General features: G+C 34.5%; 1 protein-coding gene across 3 annotated transcripts in view; it reads right to left on the minus strand.

Annotated features, from left to right (window-relative positions):
• LOC130873039 (contactin-6) overlaps nucleotides 1-24,971 on the minus strand; it is a 370,643-nt gene that overhangs the window by 126,190 nt on the left and 219,482 nt on the right. For all 3 annotated transcript variants that reach the window (XM_057767572.1, XM_057767557.1, XM_057767564.1), the window contains 2 exons: nucleotides 12,583-12,786; nucleotides 10,502-10,604 (listed from right to left, as the gene is read on the minus strand). In XM_057767572.1, coding sequence (XP_057623555.1) covers nucleotides 10,502-10,604; nucleotides 12,583-12,786 — 307 coding nt within the window. The remainder of the gene's footprint in view (nucleotides 1-10,501; nucleotides 10,605-12,582; nucleotides 12,787-24,971) is intronic.

Genomic DNA, 24,971 nt, shown 5'->3' on the forward strand with positions numbered 1-24,971 from the left:
AGACAGGTGTTTCTCCAGTTCAAGGCTAGCTAGGCAAAATCATGAGACCTTGTCTCATTAGATAAATAGGTAAATAGACAGACATAGATAGAAGAAGATAACAAATTATTGGTAAATAGGTGATTAGTAGGTAGATAGATAATACATGGATAGAGGAGATATGTCTAGAGATATAAAAGATGGCCAGATAAATACATTAATAACAGCAATACTATAATCTGACTGATGTAGTACCTAAGCATCCTAATACAAAATAATGTAGACTAGTGTCCATACATATAAGGAAAATAGCCAAGAGTAAGGAGACAGCTCTTCTTACCTCTGACCTCTGGAAATTCTGCAAAATTAAACTTTGAGGTGCTACAACTTCAGATTTATTGTTTGACATTAATATAGCTGAGCTTACATATGTTTTTTATAAGGTAGAAAAAGTGAAATAAGATATGCACATATACACAAATGTCATTCTCTGTGTGAAGGTTCTTGAACACAGAGAAACATTTAGTTCCACTAATATTATTTACAATATGGAGTACTAAAGAAAAATAGCTATATTAACAGAAAATATGTTTTAATTTTATTCTGTTTACTGAAGCAAGAGAACAGAGTTCCAGGGTGCATCCATTTATTATCTCTACTAAGAGCTAATGTTTTCTTCAAAAAAGAAACCCTACAAATCCGTCGGTTAGACACAGTACATTTTCAGGGCACCTAGTAATTGAAATTTGTCAAGATATTTCACAATAGTTAATTTATGACTTAGGCAATTAAAAGTCTGTTTTGTTACACAAATGAGAGGAAGCTGAAAGCTGAAATCTGAGATCATGTTCACTTTCAAATCAACACAGAAAGTGAGTTACATGTTCCCAAGACATAGTAATTTTTATTTAGACAGATATAGTCTTAATTATTAGTTGTTCAGTTGTGAGGTTTAAGATGGTGAGATTTGTATCTGAATGCTTCAGCTAGCCTTCCCTAGACTTGTATGTCTGCACATGAAATCTACTTGACTGCAACAGCATTGTAGGTTGTATGCAATGATTTAAATTGTGTTTTCAGTGCTCCTCCTAATCATCTCTAGAGAGAAAATTTTGAAAACACATCAGTGGGGTCTAATCTTCCAACTGCTTTGGAGTGATTATCTGAAAAATACTTTTTTTCTTATTAAAAGCATAGTTTGAATTTTTAAAAATGTGTATTTTGCAAGCTCATTTTAATATTAAAATAAGATCCTTATTGATGGAGTATTAGTAATAAACAGACACTATATATAATAAATATTTTCATATTTCCATTTCTCAAAATATGTGCTGGCCATTAGCTTTAAAAGACTGGGAATATAGCTCAGAAGGTAGGGTGCTCATAACATTCAAATGCCCTGAGGCTGATCTTCAGGACCATCTCCACTTTCTATGGTGGTATTTGAGAGACAGAAGCAAATAATGTAAGAACTTGAGGCTAGCATGGGCAACATGAGACCCTATACCCCAAAACCAAATCGGTGATTAGTAAAGGATGTGCAGAAAATGATATTGATATAGAACACAGAGGTACACATGTAAAAGGTAATCTGACATAAATATCAGAGAACTATGAGAATGAGCTTTGAAGTCAAAATTGTGAAGGAAAATTTGTGAATGCCAGATCAAGTCATTATACATCTCTAAACTGGACTTTATTTCACTTCAAAATTATCATGAAAAACTATCTGATTTTCACCCATGAAATGGCAATTAGGACTTGACTTACCTCCCTGTTGGAAACAGAGAAAATCTGGTAAATTATGAGGAGAAATCTCAGTCAACAGATTGAGCAACTGGCAGCAGAAGACTTCCGAAAAAGGGAAGAAATGAGTGAGGCCTTCAACAGCCCTAGTTTTTTGAGTAAAGTATTATATAAATTTAAAAACATAATTTTGTTGAATATTATCTTGATTGGCAGTATGGTCTTAAAATACACTATTTCTAGTGTTTTTGGTATTTAGTCTGCTAAGAGTCTGATCTGATACTTTGTGATGTCTGTTGCCATTTTTCTCTTAGAACTATCAAATATTCTTTTTTACTGGACTCAGAAGTATATTAAATATAGTGAAACATTGGAAAATTTTGTTTGGTCATTTCTACTTGAGATACATTTTTTAAAAATTATTTTTTATGTGTATGTGTGTGGCTCTGTGAGTTTATGGTCCCCGGTGCATGTACATGCCCCTGGAGACCAGAGAAGGTCAGGTCTCCTGGATATGGTGTTAACAAGCATTTTTTAGCCAACTGCTGTGTGTCCACGAAGTAAAACCCATTTCTCTTCAAGAGCCATAATTTCTGAGTCATCTCTTCAGCTATGCATGTCCATATTTCTCTGTTGTGTGGAGCCGCGGGATGCGTCCCACCACCCCAGCTCCCGCATTGGCTAGCTTATGCCCCGAAATAATTACACAGAAATTGTATTCTTTTAAACACTCCCTGGCCCATTAGTTATAACCTCTTATTGGCTAGTTCTGACATATTGATCTAACCCATTTCTAATATTCTGTGTAGTACCACGAGCTGGCTTACCAGGAAAGATCTTAACCTGCGTCTGTCTGGAGAGGGATGAGGGATAATCATGATGACTCACTGACTCAGCTTTTTTTTTTTTTTTTTTTTTTTTTTTTTTTTTTTTTTTTTTTTTGATTTTTGGAGACGCTTTCTCCGTAGCTTTTGGCTCCTGTCCTGGAACTACCTCTTGTAGACCAGGCTGGCCTCGAACTCACAGAGATCCACTTGCCTCTGCCTCCCAAGTGATGGGATTAAAGGCATGTGCCACTCAGTTTCTTTCTCCCAGCATTCTGTTCTGTCTACTCCGCCTACCTAATTTTCTGTCCTATCAGGGTCAAGCAGTTTTCTTTATTAATTAACTAATGAAAGCAACAGATAAATACAAGACCAACGTCCATCATTTCTCTGAAGATTTCAGGGATTTTCTGGTATAATATCCAGACAGAGATTTTCTCAACATTGGTTTATATGTAAATTCCCTTTTATATCCCATGGACCTTTGCTACAGCATGTCTCCAAATTCTTACAAACTGAGGTATGCTTCCTCTTTTCTTTATGATGTGATGTGATGATTGCTTGGCCATTCTATTGGTTCCCGGGAGTCTTCTTCTGCTTCATCTAGTCAACTGATGAAGCTTTGCATAATGATTGCATTTATTTTATTAAATTTGAGCTTTTTCCTAGTTTCAACGTTCTTGCTGAGTTACTCATGAGGGTGAATTACTGTCCAAGTCTTGACTTCACCACTTTGCTTCATTCTCTGGTTTCTCTGCATCTCCCTGAAAATCCCCATCTCCCATTTCTAAACCACTCTTTGAGTACCTTGTCTGAGATTTCAACAACTTTCTTATCTTTCCATGTGGCAACTGAGGAGTTCTGAGTTTTATATGGTTTGAATGCCTTTCTGTTTCATAGTTTAGCTTTGCAATTTATGTTGGGATGGCATTCCTTTAAATGTTATAGGGCTCATCTTGTTAGGCAGTCTTGGGTTTTACCACTCACATGATAGAGTAGTAACAAAAATAACAAAATTTTGCCAACTATTTAAATATGAAAAATAGTTAACATCAACTATGTCTTTCAAAAAGGAAGAAAATAAAGTGATTAGGAAATTTACAGTTTAAATAAGGAGCTGAAAAATTAAGAAAGCTGAAGGTAATTAAAAGTGAGTGAGAAAAGGAAAGAGGCAAGGAGAGATGAAAAGAGAAGAGAAAACTTTTTGGGTTTAGTCCTGGTTTTACTGATTTCAGTCCAGTCTTTGACCGGTTTTTTTTTTTTTTTCAGTCATGATTGCATTAGAGATAATGTATAAATAAGTCACCCAGCATAGTATTGAGTGCATGAAAGACTATTTCTATTTATGTTTTTGAATTATAATATAAATACAAGATTTCTCCCTTCAGTTTTATCCTTCTAAACCCTGCCATATACCCCTTTTTGTTCTCTTTCAAATTCATTGCCTCCAGTCTCATTAATTGCTACATGTATATATAGCTATTTATATTCCTAGGTAAAACTTGATCACTCTGTGGAATGTTACTTGGATGTATAGTTTTTGAGGACCGACCTTTTTGGTTAGTGAACCAGTCTGTATGTTTTTCCCTGGAGAAAAATATGTATTTTAAGAATTAATAGGCAATGTGTTCTGTCTCTCTCTGTGTAGATTCTTTATATGTACGGGTGCATACAGGTGCCAGAATAATTATAGACTATTGTGATCTGTCTAATGTGGGTGATTAGAACTGAACTTTGGACTCTGGACATCTGGAAAACAATAAGTTCTTTTAACCAATGGATCACCTGTATAGCACCAAAGCAAGATATATTGAAAGAGATGAAAAAAATATGAGATTAAGGCACAATGAATAAAAATAAAATAAATGCAGAGAAAGTAAAGAAAAATTTTAGAACGGTCATTTTTTTTTCTTCATCTGAGGACAAAGGAGTGGAAACATCCAATGTCCAATAATGTCCTCTTCCTTTTATTTGGTGTGGAGTACTTCTCTGAAAGCAAACATGTTAATGACTAGAAGGAGGTGTTTACAGGTTGAGCTAGGTGTTGGTTTCCCTAACAATGTGATGGGCTGAACTCCCATCAGTGTTTTTTCACATGTGAAAAAAAAAATATATGAACAGCTCTCAAACTTTTCCAAACAGCTTGAGCCCAAGAACCCCAAGATATGCCCCCTAGTTATAATGGCATTCCCACTGTACAAGTACAGCATGGTACATTCCCAAGCAGCCACCGCTTTTTACCCAATGTCTTTGATTCTGGGATTACAAGTCTTCATTGGTATGGGAAAGGGTCGGACCTGAGTGATCCTAAGTTTCTCTGCCACAAAGATCTTCATTTTAGCACCATAATTTAGATTTCCCCACATCTGGTATCTGTCCTCTTATCAGAGTTTGGGTTGCAACTTCACAAATATATTTATCTTTAGCCACTGTCTGAAGCTAGTTTGAGTTGCCCTCAAGTAGGTCTTTGTTCATGAATCTAATTCCGAGTGAAATTTGATTTCTTGGTTCCATACTGCTTCTCAGGATGGTTGCTGGTTTAGACAGTGTAGAAAAATAAAAGATTTGGAGTTTGGAGTTTGGAAGTACAAAATTTTTCATATTATGCCTTCCTTGCCCAATAAGATTTGGTTATAAAACATTTGAGACGATTCATCTTCAGTAGATAGGTAATAGTTTTAGACACACTAGTGTCTGCTTCCTGTGATAGATAAAGACCTTCTATTTAATCTGTTTTTGCAGAATCCGAGAGCTTATGAACCTGTGACATTCCATAAACTCTTCTTCTCTGCTTTGCCTGCAGCCCTACTTGGATCAGGTTGGGAATCTTCCCCACCTTATCATTTTCTATAGTGCTCCATAACAGGGTTTATTGAATTTACAGCTATAAAATTCAAGTATGCCTTGTTTATATCTAGTGTTTACTGTCATACTCACATGTCTTTTCATCCACCTGAAGTAATATGTCAGAATTTGTTTTCAGATTCATGGAGATATAGAACCATGTCATATTTCTGTAATTTTCCTCTTCCTCTCAGTGTAGTTACTTATAGAAATTATAATATGAAAACAGAAAATCAATGAAATAAACTGTGTACAGATTGAAGCTGGATATTACAATCTTTCATTCAATAATGTTATTTATGATGCTAAATACTTAACCTAAAATAATTACTTCTCCAATTAGTAGAACAGTTAATAACTGTGATTAGGCAAACAACAACAACAAACAAACAAATGAACAATCATATAAATGGCCAAGATGCTAAATTTAGTAAACAAGGACTGAATTTCATACAGCTAACAAGGATATTGTTGAAATCACCACAAATCATAGTCTATTAAGAAACTAATTAGGAGACAATAAAGGAAACAGAGACAAAAGCAGGGTAGACTAGTTTAGGTGCTGACAGTGAATCTACAACAGGACATCGGCAAGTCCAAATCATTTTAAAAAAAATATAAAATTCACACTTCAAAACCACTGCTATCATAGTTCCTTTCAGGGGACATATCATATCCTAGTTTAAACAAAACACACATATTACACTAAAAATGCAACCCATAAAGAAAAACAATTTAGATGACCAAAACTCAAAACTGAAAAAGATTTTAAAATTATTAGACAGAACATTTTAGTATGAAATCATTATTTTCTAATCTAATTGCATAAACAACAGTAATTTGGAATCACCATGACTGAAATGCAAAGAGACATAACAGAAGATGTCGACCTCATGCAAGAACTGGTGGAAAAATGCTTAGGAACAATTGAAAAGAAGATTCTGGATGTAAAATACATTAATGCTAAAGAGAAAAATACCTGATGGGTCAGATGTGGGTGGAAGATGTGTGATAAGCAGGTGAAATGAATGAGAAGGAGCAGCAGTAGAAGCATTTCCCAAGTTGAAATGCAAAAAGAATGGAATAGAAAATGTGTCATAATATAAAAATGTGGGCAATGACTAATGATATAAAAGATATGTTATGGGAAGGCTGAAGTATGACATAACAAGGAAAATTTTGAAATAATATCTAATATTTTTAGGTTAATGACAGATTCCAAACTGTATGTTCCAGGCTGACAGAACACCAAGCAAGATCCTGAAATGTGGATGATGCTTCATATGTATGTAAGTGCACTTGGATTTCGATAAACACTGCACACATATGTGTGTACACACACACACACACACACACACAAAATCCTTAAGGAATTATCTTTTCCTACAAACTAAAATATTTTCTAAGATGTCCAGACATAGATTCTCTCTCCATCTCTCATTTCTGTGCCTCTCTCATGCACATGGCCTTGAACATTCACTGTGCAAATCCAGTAATAGATAATTGAATCCATTCTTCCCTGAGCCAACTAAGTTTTCTCATTGCCCTGCGGACTACTTTTAAAAGGCTTGGTTATAAAGAGTTTATGAAAGAAGTGACACTAAATATATAATTATAAAATTCTAATTTAAAAGCTAAGAAAGTTGATTTTATTTTCAGATTATTAATTATACAGCATATAATTATGTAGGTTTAGATATTATAACAAAGTGCCCTTTACCAAATAAATTATTTTTACATCTATTAATTTTGTCCCTATAAATTTAAAAGAGAATATTATTTGGTAAATGTCAAAATTTGCAAAATACCAACAATTATTTTCACAGTTTTGTGATGTTTCATAAACATTAAATAGTTTTTTGAAAACAATTGGCAAGCAGATATAAAACCTTTTTGTTGGTAACTCACACTTTAATGTTTTCCAAGGTCTAATCAACAATTTCATATTTCAAAAAGTTGAATTTGCACTAACAGTTCATTATATAAAATGTAAGCTTTTCATCCAGGGCAGTTGAAATTATCCTTCACCCCAGAGGGTGTTTGGGACTTTTAGTTTCAATCCCATGGCACTTCAATTCAATATTAATGATAGTTGAATAAATATATTCTTAGTGTTGAATAATCATATCAAATACAATTTGAGGAAGTGTACTTTATAAAAACTAATTCTGTCATAATGATTCTAAGAAGTACACTTGAGAAATCTTCACTATCTTTTTAGTTTTCATTTACTATTGTTTCATGAGAAACAGTTTTTTATATCATCTTAAAAATAAACCTAATTTCTCAATCAGCAACATTTGCTTTCCATATAAATCTATTTATAATATTTATAATAAAAATATTTCCCAACTCAAGTGTACTAAGTTAAATGTTGATCATTTATTATTTTATAAAATCAGTTAGGTACTTTCTGGTGATTTTAAGATTATAAATTTTATATCTTCTTTAAGGTTTTAGTTTTAAACATATTGCTTCTGTAACCATAATAAAAATATAAATGAAATGTTATTTATTTATAATTTGTTCCAGAAGACTCATGTTCAAAGATTTCAGTTTCATTGAGTGTAATTCACTTCTCCCAGACGTTTTCTAACATGAAACTATGACAGATCACAGTTATGCAATCAAATGGTGAAGTTAAGAGACAGGGTCAACAGTTCCCGCCTATATCTTAGTCTGTTCTTCCATTTCCTAATTTCCAAAAAAAAAAAAAAAAAAAGACTAGTCTGAAAGGAGACACAGACCTTTAAGACCGTTCGCATTATTCTGAGTTTAAATATTAACTAAAAATACAGATAACATTATTCATTATGAACAATTTATTTATGAGATGGAGAGACTGGAATAAAGAGGAGGGGATAAAGTGTGTGTATGTGTATGTGGTGTGTGTGTGTGTGTGTGTGTGAAACGGAGGAAAGAAAAAGAGAGAGAACTTAGGAGAGAAGAGATGGGAAAGGGCATGAGACAAGGGGAGAGAAGAGGAGAAGGTTGAAAAGATGAAGGGAAGGGTGGAGTAACATATCATTTCCAAGTTTTAACTTTTAAGTTTTCAATCTATATGAACACTACAGAAAAACACAGATAAAATGAGCAATCAAAACACCATGGCAAACATGTTGCATCCCTTCTTTTCCTCTTTTTTTCTTCAGGACTGACTCCAATTACTTCTTTCCATAGTCTCATAGACAGCAATCAGAGAGACTAATGCGTTGCTGAGAGAGATACTCTGATACTCATATTGTAGTTGGAACGCTTCCACTCACTGCAATTCTGGTTATCCAAATTGGGATGAATTTCACACTGTGACTTCAGAATAACTCAGTGAACATTTACAGGCTAAGTGATGGTGCTGAGCTAAATATTTTACACGTATTACCCATTCTTACTTCCCTTGCCAACATTCCAGGCAAGGATGCTTACAATTCCTGTTGGATGAAAATAAGGAAATCTACAGAAGATATAAACATATGCTAATGATAACATAACTCTTTAGAAAATTGGGAATTGAATTTGTCCTCAATTATTTCAAAAGCAGCCACCTTACTCCTTCTTTAAATATTTCTAATTTTGAATACAGGTTAGTTACTTATTCACTCTAAGCTTCCCTTTCACACACATATTGAGAAAAATGTCATTCTGCAAAATTTTAAGAGATGTAGATGCTCTCGTATGAATGCTTTGCTATAGGGGCTAAGAAATAAAATTCTTTCTAACAGACCATTCAAGACTATCCTCAAGCAGTTTCGTGGTTTTGTTATTATGGTATGATTTGTTTTAATTAATAAATATTTTCCTATAACAAATATGATAGAATATTGTTCTTTTCTGAGATTCTATTCCACTGGTTTTCTTTTTAAAATAATACACATGATATTATTGACCTACTTTGGATGACTGATGTCACTATGATTCTGAGAAAGTTTAGAGTGGTAGAAGTCATCATGTTTCAAGAGTCATACAATCAAACATTATTTATGTATTACTTCGCTGAGAGTTATTAATCAAGCAATAGGTATTTACTGGATGAAACTCTTAGACCATAGCTATATGTAAATAAATTATGATTGTTTCATTTTATAAGAAATGAATTTTATGAGAAATCTAATTCACAGCTATATGCAATGCCATTTAATGAAAAGAAACCAAGACTGGGCAGCCAGTATATGTTCTGCTGAGCATACTTAATGAAAAACTCACACTTGTAAGGATGATTTTCTGTGTCTGGAAAGTCAATCTGTATGTTACTACTGTGATGGTCACATTACAAATAGCCTATAGTTTAAAAATAATGCCTTGCTACTCACATTCAGAAATTACTCTCATATTACTTATAATATGTTCTAAGGATTGGAAAATAGCTATGAGTTGGGGGCTTCAAAATCAAGCTTTATTTTAGGCAGTAGCCAATAATTTGAATTTAACTGTACAAATACCAAGGTAACTCACGTGTACACTAATGTTTGAAAACAACAGAACTGACCCACTAGTCCCTTTCCCTGGTGTTTACTGTTGTTTACAGGCACTGAAGTAATATTTGAATACCATGAAAAGCAAAGGAATTTACATAATGCTCTGTGCCAAATGTGTAGATATTTTGATGGCTTAAAGGCATCCAAACCTGTTGCAAATGCACATTTATCTGAATAAAACAAACTACCTAGAGCAGGTTGGACTCAATTCTAATTATCTATTGTGAACAATGGATGTTAATTAGTCTTATTTTGGAAGAAAGCAGTACAGGTTTTTCATTTATAAGAATTCCTGAATAATTAAGCATGAAAACACTCCAGGGAATATATTTCTAGGTGTCAGAAAAGAGTGAAGAGTATGTCAAATGTTCAATGACTTTTTATAAATCATTTTTTACAAGTGCACATTCTTTTCGACTGTGAGTGTATTGTGTGGGGCACAATGTATTCGAGCTCTATCCAGGCCCAATCACTTTCAGAGTATTAGATATCTTCTTGTTGTTTAAATTCCAATCAGAAAGTCCCACTATGCCCAGCCCTTGATATCTGTTGGCAATTTTTCCTTAAAGCGATGTTGGAATAAGAAAAAGATTTTTAAAAATTAAAACAACCATAAAAAAAAAAAAACAACCTTACTTTCCAAGGGCAAAGCATTCCAGTTTTACAGATGAATCCTTTGCAGCTTGTATTGTTTCAGGAAAACGCACTTCAATCTTTGGCTCATATTCCCCCATGACACCTGTTAAATACCAAAACAGCTAGCAGCATTTCTGGAGAATAGAAGTTTCCTAAGAAGTAAATGCTTCATTAACCAAAATGTGACTCTTGGATTTTAAGCAGAGTTATGACTTCGAATCATGAGATGGACACATGCTTTTGAGTTTTATACAAAGACTTTTCATTACGGACATACAGTTCCATCCTCCCTTTGTACAACTCATGGGCCAGAAATTTTTGTGGAGAAGGAAGATCCAGTTAACACTATCAGACCTCTGCTTCATCACCACAATCAAAAACAACACTATTCTGCAGCAAAACATATATAGTAACTATGCCAGTGAAATTATATACGTATATTAATTTTGGAACCAGAAGATTTTGCTGCTATGTTCAAAGCACACCTGTAAAAGTTTTATTTCTACCATTTAAGGGCTTTTATAAGGAATTATTAAATTAAGGTTAGAATAAAACAGTGTTGTAATGTGTCAGAAACACACTATCTTCTAGAAGAGTTGCAACAAGCAAAAATAGTTCTAGGCTGTTTTCATCTGAATTAATCAATGCTATATTGGGATTATTTTACAGTTTCAATCAAACACTTTCCTACCACAACTAAATGGATATTGGGTGGTCAGTGAGACTCTGGGAAACAGAAATTACATCAAAAATATATAATAAAAATATCTAATTATTAAATCTTTATTATTACAATATTCCAACCATATACCCATTCTAAAACTAAATTGACTGCTTTCATTTTTGCTTTCCTATTTTCTTAACAACTGGTAGTTTTTGCATGCCAACTTTTAGAGAAGTTAATTGACTTATATTACACACATTTTTTACAATCTATTTTTTATCATTAAATAATGAAAGGAGTGGAGGAGGTAGGAGAGGAAAAGAATTAATAAGGGGAAGTAAAACCTAAGAGTAAACAAAAATAAACAGGAAAATATGTTGTATAATCTCTATGCAAATTGTTAGTTTATACACTTTCCCTCTCATGAACAGAATACACACAGAAAGGGAGAAAATGAACTTATATATCTAACGTTTGCTTATATGTGAATAAAATCCCTTGCAGAAATATTTGAATAGTTACTGGCTCTGAAATCTCTGCCATGAGAACTCTGGGGAGTTGGCTTCACAGTTCTGTGTTAGCTTGATTATCATTATATCCTTGCTTGTCTCAAACTCTTCAGGGGGGGACAGATTTCTATGAGGTACTGCCTTTCAAGTTCAAAGTCTGATAATAAAATTAACTAACAGATTTTTTTATCTTTACATATCCCACTGTGAACATTTAATTAGAGAATCAACTAGAGGATTTTTCCACTCAGTTGAGTTTTTAGCTCTCTAAATCTTGCACCAGCTCTGACTTGACTAAGGTATGATGCTCCTCAGAGACCAATCTGAGTCCCTTTCCTTGGAGATATAATTTAACATAAATCTTTCACTCCATCATTGGAATGCTTTGCTTTCCTTGGGTATAATATTTTCACTTTTCTATTTTGCCAGCCGGTTTAAAAAAAAAAAAAAAAAAAAAAAAGGTTGAACAACAATAGCAAGAAATAATGGCAATGATAGAAAAGAAAGAGGACAATACAAGAGGTTACAAGATGTGCTTATCAATTCAGTATGAAAATTTGGCAGTATCCACATGCACAGCACACATACACACACACCAATTACCCCCAAGACAAACATAATTTTTATACATCAGTCCTTAAGCAACAAGAAGACAAGCTTTTCTAGTGTCAGAAATGAAATGTCACATTATACCCAGTAACATGTAAATTGTACCATGTGGGTATTTACAGAATTCAGATTTACAGAATTCTTTTGATTTTAGTAATACATCACCTCCATTATGCTTATGAATTTAATCTAAACTCCAAATATTTGGTTCAAATCATAAAAATAAAGCAAAAGACCCTGAAGACTTCCCAACATATAAGAGTTTCAATGTGGAGTCTGAAGATAACTCATTGTCTTACCATCAGTGCGCTGTACTAAAGGAGTAGGTGGTCCTTGGACACTTCTATGGGCCTCTTTGTTTGTGATGAAGCAAGTGTAATTGCCTACATCAGTGGGTTCTACTTTGGCAATATACAAGTTCCCTGTGTCTTGAGATACAAATCGTCTCTTGTCCTCTTGAACATACAAGGGATTGTCGTTGAAGGTCCAGGCATAAGATAAATCTGAAAAACAGAAAAGCATGAATTATCTTATTGCAATCATTCTTATCTACAAATTCTGTGTTTTGTTTAATCGTTATAATAAAAGGCTGTGTATATTGTATAATTTATAGCTATATTCCAGGCAGAGTAATTAGAATATTCCCTATATTCACACATACCTCAGTTTGGGAGACACAATTTTTCTCTCTCCACTGTTTTCTTCAATTAGGAATACAATGATAGAATATTAGAGAATGAATGGGTGATTTTCTTTAGGAAATCGATAGAATATAGAAAGCACTATTGGTTTACAGGGTCACAATAATTCCTCAATGTTGCCCCTTTTAAAGCAGTGTTTTATAATGTTTTCAAAAGTATTAAGCATTTTTGAGAATTATAGTTTAAAATTTTAAATAAAAACTTTAAAATTCCATCTGAGCATCATTCAGCTTCCAAGAATTGGTAGGCTTTCTATAATTCGTTTTGTTGCTGAACTCTAACTTTATGCCATGGTGATCTGACAAGATACAGGGGTTTCTTACAATTGTTTTGTGTCTGTTGAGATATGATTTGTGACCAAGTGTGTGATTGATTTTAGAGAAGGTTCCATGAGGTGCTGAGAAGAAGGCATGTTCTTTTGTGTTTGGTTAGAATGTTCTATAGATGTCTGTTAAGACCATTTGAGTCATAAGATCTGTTCTCTTATTTCTCTGTTATGTTTCCATCTGATCGACCTGTCCATTGGTGAGAGTGGGGTTTTGAAGTCCCCCTATTAGTGTGTGGGTTTAATATGTGACTGAATTTTCAATAATTATAGATATAGATATATATGATAAATCTGAAAAACAGAAAAGCATGAATTATCTTGCTGCAATCATTCTTATCTACATATATATATATATATATATATATATATATATATACATACATACATACATGTAGGTGCCCTTGTATTTGGGGCATAAGTGTTCAGAATTGAGATTTAATCTTGATGAATTTTTCTTGTGTTGAATATAAAATGGATTCCTCCATCTTTTTTGATTATTTTTTGTTTGAAGTCTGTTTTGTTAGACATTAGGATAGCTACACCAGTTTGCTTCTTAGGCCCATTTGATTGGAAAGTTTTTTCTCGACCCTTTACCCTGAGGTAATATCTATCTTTAAACTTGAGGTGTGTTTCTTATATGTAATAAAAGGATGGATCCCGTTTTTTTGCTCATTATTTTAGTTTGTGTCTTTTTATTGGTGAATCAAGTCCATTGACATTAAAAGATATTAACGTAAATCTTGAGCTTAGAAAACTCACCCATAATCTGGGCCACTCCTTGTGCTGGAAGCCTATATAAGGACATGGAAGAAAGAAGTTTTTGCTTTTCATGTGCTTACTCTCACCTATCTAGCAAGTCTTATTATTCCTTAACTACTACTTTTGGATTCCAGTGTGTACTGAAACTAGCGGAGACATTCAGTCTTATCAGTCGAACAACTACCGAATTCTTGGACTTCTGTACATAGGCAGCCATTGCTGAAGTAACTCGACCATAGCATGTGCAGCATGTAGGTCATTCTAATAAATACCTTTTCTATATGTGGAAAGTGATTCATTCTATGTTTGTTTTATTTAATATTTTAAACACTCACATATGTTACCATACTATCCACACATTCTATTTATCTCTAAGTTATAATTTATTTTATAAATATACTACCTTGATATTGGTTAGTTTATGATATATTTCCAGTCTGGGGTCATCACAGATTAGAATTAATTAAAAATTAATTTGACTGTTCATGTTAATTTTTATAGATAAGTTATTAGACATGAATTACAAGACAAATATATAATCAAATATCAAATAAATCATCTTAAAAGTGTGTCTCAGTTAGAGGCATCTTGAAATCTCTATTTTCAACAAAAGAGAGCTCTGTTTATTCCACATCTCACACATTCTCTCTCTCTCTCTCTCTCTCTCTCTCTCTCTCTCTCACACACACACACACACACACACACACACACACAGAATATGTTGTCATGCTTTTATTAAGGTTGTAAGTCTCAGTTTACACAAATATGCTTATAGATTAAAGTGTCATGAACCTATGAAATTAAGAATACTGTGAGAAATGTCCAGAGAGCTCTGTTCAAGAAAATGAAAAAATACATTTGATTATAATGAGATTTCCCAATAAGAAAAATAAGTCTACAGTCCTGGGGTGGTGAAAAAGCTTATAGTTAGGTAAAAAAAAAAAAAATCTTCATGTGAATAGATATTCACACATAACAAAATCAGACTAACCCAAGAGGAGTTCATGTACCCAGTAGCTTCTTATCTAGAGAGAGATCTTGCATCATATGAATGGTCCAATATGTATTAAAGTCTGACTTAGAAGAAGACACCATATATTGTCCCAGTGTTTCTCAGCAGGAAGATCTTCTGAAACATTCCTTAATAACTGCACTGCCTTGAACTCTCAAATATGGGTGAAATGAGTATAGGTTAACAGTGATTATAAATTAAACAGTATCTGTATAGTGCCAACTTCACCTGAAATGGGAATGAAGAAATATTGCAATTCTGTTGTCTCATCTACTAAGATCACTGTGATGGCTAGCTGTAGTTGTCACATATACACAATGTAGAATCAACTGGAAGTTGTTTTAAATTAGGAATTATCTATACTGTTTAGACCTGTGGGTATGTCTTGGGGGACTTAGGGAATCCTCTTAATAAATTAGTTGACAGAGAGAGGTCCAGCCCACTGATGGGACTATTCTTTAGGCAGAAAGTGCTGAACTGTTTGACAGTCAAGAATTCAAGTCAGGAAGTATGAATGCATATATTCTTTCTCTGCTTCCTGAATGCCCGACTGATCTCATGTTCCTGTTGCCATGCTTCTCTCAAAATGATCCATGATATCCCCTCTGGAAATGTACTTCAAATAACTTTTTTTCTCCTAAAATGCTTTTTGTCTATCACAGCAATACAAATATGAAAAATACAGTCTATCTCTGTCTCTGTTTCTATCTCTCTCACACACATATCATGAAAAGCATACTTAAGAAATTAGATTTCATGAAGGAAAGAAGAAAAATGATGATGTAGGTGGGTCTTTTATCTATCTGTTGTTTCATTGGTTAATTAATAAAGAAAACTGCTTGGCCTGATAGGTCAGAACATAGGTAGGCGGGGAAGACAGAACAGAATTCTGGGAGAAAGAAAGCTGAGTCAAGCAGTTGCTGTAGCTCTCCTCTCCAAGATGGACGCAGGTTAAGATCCTTCCCATTAAGCCATCACTTCGTGGTGCTACACAGATTATTAGAAATGGGTTAATCAAGATGTGAGAATTAGCCAGTAAGAGGCAAGAACTAATGGGCCAAGCAGTGTTTAAAAGAATACAGTTTCTGTGTAATTATTTTGGAAAAAGCAAGCTGGTGGACAGGAGCTGGGAGGCAGGAAGCAGCCTGCTGTTCCTTCTACAAAATGAGATATAGAAGAGAGGATAAAAAGACAAAAAAAAGTAAAATAAAGTATGCACTAAGAGAAAGACCATAAATAGCAAGGATAAACAAAAGAAGTCATTTTAACAGCAATTCAGAAATTAAACTTCTTCCATATTAATGAAACAAAGTCCTCTATACAGACAAACATCAAGCATTTTTCTCAGGAATAAAGATGTGAGGTGAAGCTATGACCAAAAGCAACAGCAACAAAACATCATTTCAACATGAAGCAGCGTTTAACATAATAATCTTACAATCAACAGAGAAAAACATAAGCTACATCATTATGTGGAAAACATACCAAAAATTTACATTTAGTCTTACCTGTTGAAAATTATACAGCTGAGTAAAGAACTCATGTTTACATATCTCCACATAAATTTCTAATTTTATGTAGTAATTTTCCCCAGTGAGGGGTAGAAAATACAGAATATATTTACTAGAAGTATAATGTTTCTATCATACTGGAATTTAAATTAGCACATGCTGTGTGTGTACATGGATTTGCAAAATAACACAGAGAGAAAAGACTGTCTGAAGAGCTGAACACGAGAATGAGCATCAAAGGATTAAAAAAACTGATAATTTAAAAGACTAACAGAACTGTCACTTTTAACTCCTCAGAATGGAGGGAGCATTTCATCTTCACCAGAAATTGATTCCCAACCTCATGTGCATTAAAGAAACTTTGTGGAAATTTGGAAAAGTACAGATCAGCAATTAGACTCCTGTAGTTCACTTTCATTCTATTATATTGATATATCATCCAATCTGCATTATAAACAAGTTCCGGGGTAGCTGAACTTTCAAATTCTATTTATAGCAGATTTTATTGAATAAAGATTGATCAATTTCAAGTATATCAAGTGGTAAAGGGCAAAACGTAGCCAAGGCTTGAAGTTATGTCACAAGTGAAAGTACAAAAGCAAACCCTATATTCTGAGATAACGATACAAATATGGGAAGGTTAAGCCCATCTCCATACATTGGAGGGCGATGGAGTACATGAGGTTCAAACAAAGGCTTTCTATATCAAAGAAAGCCCAAGAAGAGGCTGATGATTCAAAATGTTGGTGGGTCCATGGTATAACTAAGACCGAGTTTGCCATGAACCTGGAATTCATTTAATGCTTTATTTCTCAGTCTAGCCCTGTTTGGAGATGGTGGAAACTTTCAAACTTCCTTAGAGCTTAACATGAGACTACTGTGGTTTGGTTGACAGGCTGTAAAAATAACAGGAGCAAACCAGCCCTTAGCATCCCTTGTTTTCTTTTTCTTCCCCAACTATAAAGTGAGACGATTGACTTCACAGACTTTCACATAATCCACTAAACCTGAACTGTCTCTATCCAGAAAACCCAGAAGTCAAGGACAGCAACATCCAAGCCCTTGAAGCAAAAGAAACCTTTACTCCTTATGAGTAGAATACCACCTGTGTTCCTGACAATAAAGGCTATGTGTTGGTAAACTTGTGAGCTGAGAGAGTTGATTTCTAAAGATGAACTCTTTCTGTCATTAAAAATGATCAGAGAGCATGGATAATCGTGACTATGCAAGCTGCAAAATAAATGAACAAAAAAATTTATGTTTACATCTCATGGGCGTTAACCCATACGTGAATGGTCTGTTTCTGTTTCACCCTCAGTATTCTCAGGAACCTGAGTTGACATGCTTGCATATTCAAAGCCCAGTTATCATTACAAAAACTATGGCTTGAATTTATTAATTTATTGTCCTGTTCTAAACTATTGAAAGGTTTTTATTTATTTTTTTTTTTTGGCGAATCCCTCAAAGATATTAGTTTGAAGCTAGAGATGTCTCTAAATAGTAAATTCTACGTCAATATAAAAAGAAGAAAAAATCATAGATCAGATTCACCTGTTCTCACCGACTCTTATCTTTTGTACCTTTTGTGAAATAAAGACAATCTTGAGGGTGTCATGTGTCAGTTTAGGGTCCTTATTCAAGGCCTTTTTGAAGAAACAAGAGTTAGCTTTCTGAAAGCAACAGAGACCTTTCCACTTCATAAAAATTACAGGTTGCTGCTAGTGCCCAGGAAATCTTTGTATTCATCACCCTATAATCTTAGGACTTTAGACTGTAATTTCCTTCTCTCCCTGACAGTGAATTCTTTTTTATCTCAGTGACTCAAACTTTCCCATTTGCTCCTATGTGTACTGTATCCTTTTTCAAAAATAAAATATTTAAAGCCTGTTGGAAGAATGAGAAAATATATAGAGAGAATTAAGAAAATGTTTAAGGTGCCTTAGTTTCATCCATCAACTGTCTTAAAAAGCTATCTGAATATTGTTAACACGATCATTATATGGGAAAGGATGCTGAAGACTCCAGTACAGAGATAAATTTTCAGAATCAGGTTGTCATGTATAAGGAATATAAATCAAACTTAAATCCTTCAGAAGCCTAATTCCTTGCTCCTTCCTTAAAGCTGACTTTTGTTTCATCTAAAATTATCTGTTTACTGTCATGCATGGACCCCAAAGTGCTTTCTAAGCCTCCATGATGCCTATGTATTCCACCCTACTCAGGGTAAAAGTTAAAAGGTACCAATTACTCCTTATCTATTTTATTACCACCATATTTATGATGTCTGAACTTAAAACTACATAAGAAGGCAGGTTCATCTGTCATGTGATTTATTGCTCACTCTCATGGGAAGTCAAATATATAAAGTTTTCACTAACTCATCCTATTTTCACTAAACTAGGTCTTTTAGAAGCTGAGGCTCTAGATATAGAAATATATCTTCTCTGCCTGCAACTTGGACCCAATGTTTTAAGAAAGGAGCCCAGCTAGGGGTTATATCTAAAAACTGAAATTTAAGATTTATTGTTGTTCCGGTTTTTATTTTGAGACAAGGTTACAAGTATCCTCATTTTGGCTAAATGAGTTATGAATGTCCTTGAACTCCTTATCTTCCTGCCTCTACTAGTTGAGTACTGAGATTTAATTTATACACACCACATTCAGAGAATCGGGAATTTTGCTGTGAGATAATTTCTAGCAACATCAGAAGCTATATCTGTAAAGTTTCATTAAAGGTTGCCCAATTGAGAGTTGAACAAGGATGACTTCAATTAGCATGCCAAACTGAAAGAGAAAAGCCTATAGGTCCACAGTCGGACAAGAAGGAATATAGCAGATGAGTATATTTAGAACGAGAGAAGTGGTCTTTCCAAGGGAAGACCACACTTGTTTTACTTTTCCAGCAAGCTCTGAAAATGTATACAAATAATAGTATATGAACTCTGAAGTTCATATTTATGAATATATATGTATAAAATATACATATGCATGCAATAACAATGAATGGAAAAAGATGCCCATGAATTTAAAAAGAGTAGGGAATGGTATATGGGAGGGTTTAAAGAGAGGAAAGAGAAGGGAGAAACACTGTACTTAATTTCAGTATCAAAAATAAAGAGCAACAACAAAAAACTGTGGCACTAAAATAGAGGTGGGAATGTAGTTCATCTAGTAAAATGCTCAAGTAGCATGTAAAATACCCTGGGCTCAAACGACAGTAACAAGCACCACATACACTGGGTACCATGAGTATCTGAGCTATAGATTTCATGTCTATTATAAAATTGGAGGGGCAGTGAGTCTCTGTATTCTGTAAGTATCAAACAAGTTGGCATGTGTACTACTCTGTTTTTCCTATCCTGGTCTTAAGTTTGACATTCTACTAAATGTGTGTGTGGGAGAGGGTGTGCATGCATGTGTGTACTGAAACTCTCCTGACCGCATTTGCAAGACAGTCTATTCTGCACATGGTGTAAATAAAAGCCCATAGAGGTAGATAAAAGTTGTCATTTTTTTTACTTTATGAAATATCATATTTGTCAATCATCCTATATATATGAGAGTTTACACATTTATTTATAGACATGAACTATAATGTCACAACACATAAAGCTGTGAATTCTTTCAGCCGTTATTGTTCTCCTCTGCCCTGTTCTCTTCCCCATGGACTGTCTCTGCTCATCCATCCCCACAGCTAGCCTGCAGTGGAAGCATCATTTTTGTGAATTTCATCATAAGCCACAGCTGGGACTTAATTTGTATATTTTTAATGGGGAAAGAAAAAAATAGACCTTCCAAGTTAGAAGTTTAAAAACCTTCGCATTTGGCTTTTCTTAATTAAATGTATAATTCATGAGACACTTAGTTTGAAGCCATTGGATTTTTAAATATTCTCTCCACCCTCTATGACATTTATCTGTTATTAATGGTGGTGATGCATTCTTTTTATGATGATTCAGCAGCAACATTAGTACAGAATGATAATTGGTCCTTTCTGGAGCATTCTTGTAGTTTTTCATTAACACCATCCTCTACAATTCTTTATTATTAGAAATGACAGTTCTGCAACAAGCAATTGAAAACTATCTGCTGCTCTCTTAAGCATACAACAAATGCCATTTCCCCAGGGGACAATTGTGTTTTTGACATAATTAGCAGCCTTATACATAATACCATGATAATTAAAATGCAAAAAAAAAAATATATGTATGCAAGGATAACCATTACATGAAGGGTAATTTTTATTAGAGAGAAGTGTCTTTGATGAAAGAGACCAAAGCAATAAATATTGTGCCTCCCACCGCAAAACTTTATTGGACTTCATAACAGATCTCAAAAGTGGTATTATGTTTCATGAAGCAAAAAATAAATTATTATATAAAGAATCTGAAATACAGTTCTTATGTTTAATGGATAACCTCCCTTGCTTTGGATATTCTGGAATAAGCACACTTTATTATAATTCTTTAAATCTTGCACGGTTCTTTAAGAATTAATTTGAGAACCTCTTGGGTAGTAAATTATGGGTATACTAACTCACTGGCAAAAATCTACCCTAAGAATAATAATTCCTTTATTGTGCCAAAGCACTTGATATTGTGTGGAGTAAGGTTATGATGCAATACTAAAAATACCCTGAAATGTTTGTCATCTATCCCTATTTGAGCACCTATGTGGTCTCCAAATGCTGCTTGGGAATCAGGATTTTATTAGATCTTTTTTTCTGATTTATACACCTATTTTCTGGAACCATGGAAAAGGGATTTTCTGGGACTTACAAACAACCCCATAAAAGTCCCTTGAGTAACCAGTATGGTTCCAGATAATTGCAGGATTGATTGTACGCTGCAACTCTACATAAAGAAGAAGTGAAAACACTTCTGAAAAACTACAATGCCAAGAAGGATATGGAAGATTAGGAATATAATGTATAAGGAATATACTTAATTATTTTGTCTCAGATCCTTATTCTATAGAAGTATGCAGAAAAGAGGCTATATAATCTATTGTCAACAAAGAATGCTTTAGGTCTTTTAAGAGGTATCTATTAAGATCAAAATATATTCTCATTTATACACAATGTGCAGATGATGGTAATTGTGTTTTGTGTGCAGCATTTGGTGGTCATGAATGAAGAAGAATATTTTTACAGTGCCCTATGCTATTTTATCTTATTTTCTCTTCCCTGTGGATATGTGGTGAATGCATGTGTACATACGTGTGGGTGTGTATGTAAATGCCAGGGATGAACATTGTGTATCATCTTTAATTGCTCCTTACTGTTTTTATGAACAGGTACAAACTGAACCTGGAACTCTAATTTGGGATAAAATGGCTTGCCAAAAGGCCTAAGGACCTTTTCTCTGCCTCATAGGAATGGTTTTTCAGGCATGTCTCTATGTTCAAGGTTTTTCATGTGAGTGATGGTGATCTAAACCCAGGTCCTCATAGTAACACAGAAAATCCTTTACAAATGAAACCATTTTCCTAGTCAACACTTTTCTATAAGAAAACTTGTTTCAACATCGTGAATCATCATTACATTGAAAAAAATATGGATTCTACAATGATAGCTGTCTATACCATGAAAGCTTTGCTTGATATGTCTGAAAACAAGAAAAAAAAAATCTATCCAGAACTGAAAGGAATATAATAGAGGGAGTAAGCAGTTTGGATATGAAGGGTGTACCTCAGTGACTGACGTCTAAGCCAAGCAACCACCATCTTGGGTAGTTCAGCTGTGCTCCCTAGAAGAAGATCATTCCAGGTAGCTGGATAATGGTTTGCACCCTGAATAAAGCTATGAGATGGGGCATGAGATTCTTGCTTGAGCATCCAACTGTTCCTTACTGACTAGAAACTGCTATGTGTGGCTGAGAGGAGGGGCTGGAATACATAAAGACCAACGAGGACTAGCGCAAAGATTCCACCTACACAGTTTAAGGAAGCACTCATCCCTAATGATTAATGCTTTCTGGGTGTAACCATTTTGGAGAGGAATGTCCTCACTGCTATCAGTAATTTCTGTAAAATCCTTAATAAACTAATTGTTTCCCCAGAATGAACTGTAGAATTGTGCTTGGGTTTGTCTCTGGGTTCTTGGGAAGAGGTAGTGATGTTGCATTATGTCTCTTCCAGGAAAAAATTTAGCAACAGTAATACTTGCCAAATTGAACTTTGGTCATTTACAAAGAGTGGGGAAAGCCATATGCCTCTTGTTTGCAGCACTATTCATGCATTTTAAACAGCAAAATCCACTGTCCTTGGTGAAATCTACATATGCCTTTTTATACATTTATACTAAATTCATACTCTGGGCTCGAATGAACCAAACAAAGCCATCCAAGTTATGCAAACGTATAAATAAATTGTTGTTTTGGTAGGATCCTTTGAGTACCAAATGTACAAACACAACCAAATTAACAACTTAAAAGCCATTGCTAAAGGTATAACAGTGAAATAGTTTCCTTGAAAATGTCAAATGAACTGAGATATAAAATTGGCTATGCTCAGTGCCAAATGTATAGCTGCCTTAATTAAGCACTTTTCAAACTGAAACAAACTACAATCACTTGAAGAACATGAACCTCAATTGAGAAAATGCCACCAACCAGAATAGCCTTTGGGCAAGCCATTTTCTTGGCTAACAGAAGGCCTTGCCCAGTTTGGGCTATGTTGCCCCTGGATAGGTGATCCTGGGTGCTATTGTCTTGGCTGAGCAAGATTTGAGGAACAAGTTATTAAGGTTTACCATGCCTCCATGGTCTCTGTTTTAGTTTCTGTCTCCAGGTTCCTGCCTGAGCTCCTGTCTTTACTTCCCTCAGTGAAATATATCTAGAAATATGCAAGATAAACAAGCCTTTTCTCCTTAAGTTACTTTTTGGACAAGGTATGGTATCACAGTTATAGAACCTAAGTATTTTGACAAAAGTCATACTCATCATTTCCCCCATGCATGTGACAGAAAGTATTATTTATATGTTGTATGTCATGAGTCCATCTCTCTAAATCAAATATTGCTACCTAGGCATTTACTACAGATTCCTAGTCAATTGTCTCAGCGTGTAAAAGTGCATAAAGTGAGAGCTTAAGTGAGAAAGAAGGGGAGAGCAGAGCTGTATTCATTAAAACATTGCTTGGCCCATTAGTTCCTGCTTCTCATTGGCCAATTCTTACATTTTGATTTAACCCATTTTTATTAATCTGTCCATTGTCAAATGACTGTGGTTTTCCAGCAAGATTCTAACTGGCGTCCATCTCAGGCAGAGGAAACATGGCGTCTCTCACTCTGCCTTCTTCCTTCCAGCATTCAGTTCTGTTTTCTCTGCCTACCTAAGTTCTGTCCTAGCAGACCCAAAGTAGTTTGTTTATTCTTTAACTAATTAAAGCAACACATGAACAGAAGAACCTCCTACACCAAAGAGCTCTCAGGAAGTAAGATAATAGTGAAGGGATGGTAAGGATGCTTTTTAAAGGACTTACTGTAGAAACATAAGCAGAGGGGAAAAAAGCAAAAACAACAACAACAAAAAAATGGAACCAAACTGTTATTTGGCATTTCAGTTCCCCAGCTAGAACATTCTCTGAGGTGCTGCTTTGCAATCTATGCCTTTCCTGACCAAATACTATATCCTGCTCTCATCATTTGTTTGACATTTGGCAGTTCATGTGTACTAACAGGGCTTTCCAGATGGAGCAGAGCTGATATACATATGAATTCACAGAGTTGGAGAAGTCTGCATAGGATCTTCATTTGATTAATTTGTCAAAATACCAGCATGGAGCCAAGGAAATTGGCACAAGGTCACACACTCCTAGACAAGAATGCATTTTTAAGTGCTAGCCACTGGGAGAGTGAAACCATGTAGTCCTCAATGGAGTGACCCTGCATATGTCAACCATACACCAAGGCAGGCATTATGCTCAGAAGTCATTGGCTGAATAATTCCATATGTGTGTGTGTGCTTATTTGTTTTGATTTTTGCTTGTTTCAGAAAGAACATGAGTCTGTGCGGGTAGGGAGGTGAGGGAGAACCTAGGAGGAGTTGAGGAAGAGAAAAGAATATATTCAAGCTGGGCATTGGTGGCGCATGCCTTTAATTCCAACACTTAGGAGGTAGAGGCAGGTGAATCTATATGAGTTTGAGACAAGCCTGGTCTACAAGTGCTAGTTCCAGGACAGGTTCCAAAGCTACAGAGAAACCCTGTTTTGAAAGAAAAACAACAAAAGAGAATATATTTAAAATATGCTGTACAAAATTCTCAAAAATAATAACATAAAAATTTTATTCCTAAGATTTTGCAGCTCCTTTTATGTTCTTGACTTCACTTTAGTGTTTCTATACCACTAAGAAACAACATCCAATTTCAAGTTTAG

The sequence above is a fragment of the Chionomys nivalis genome, chromosome 1 (genome assembly GCF_950005125.1).
Source record: "Chionomys nivalis chromosome 1, mChiNiv1.1, whole genome shotgun sequence".
Taxonomy (NCBI): domain Eukaryota; kingdom Metazoa; phylum Chordata; class Mammalia; order Rodentia; family Cricetidae; genus Chionomys; species Chionomys nivalis.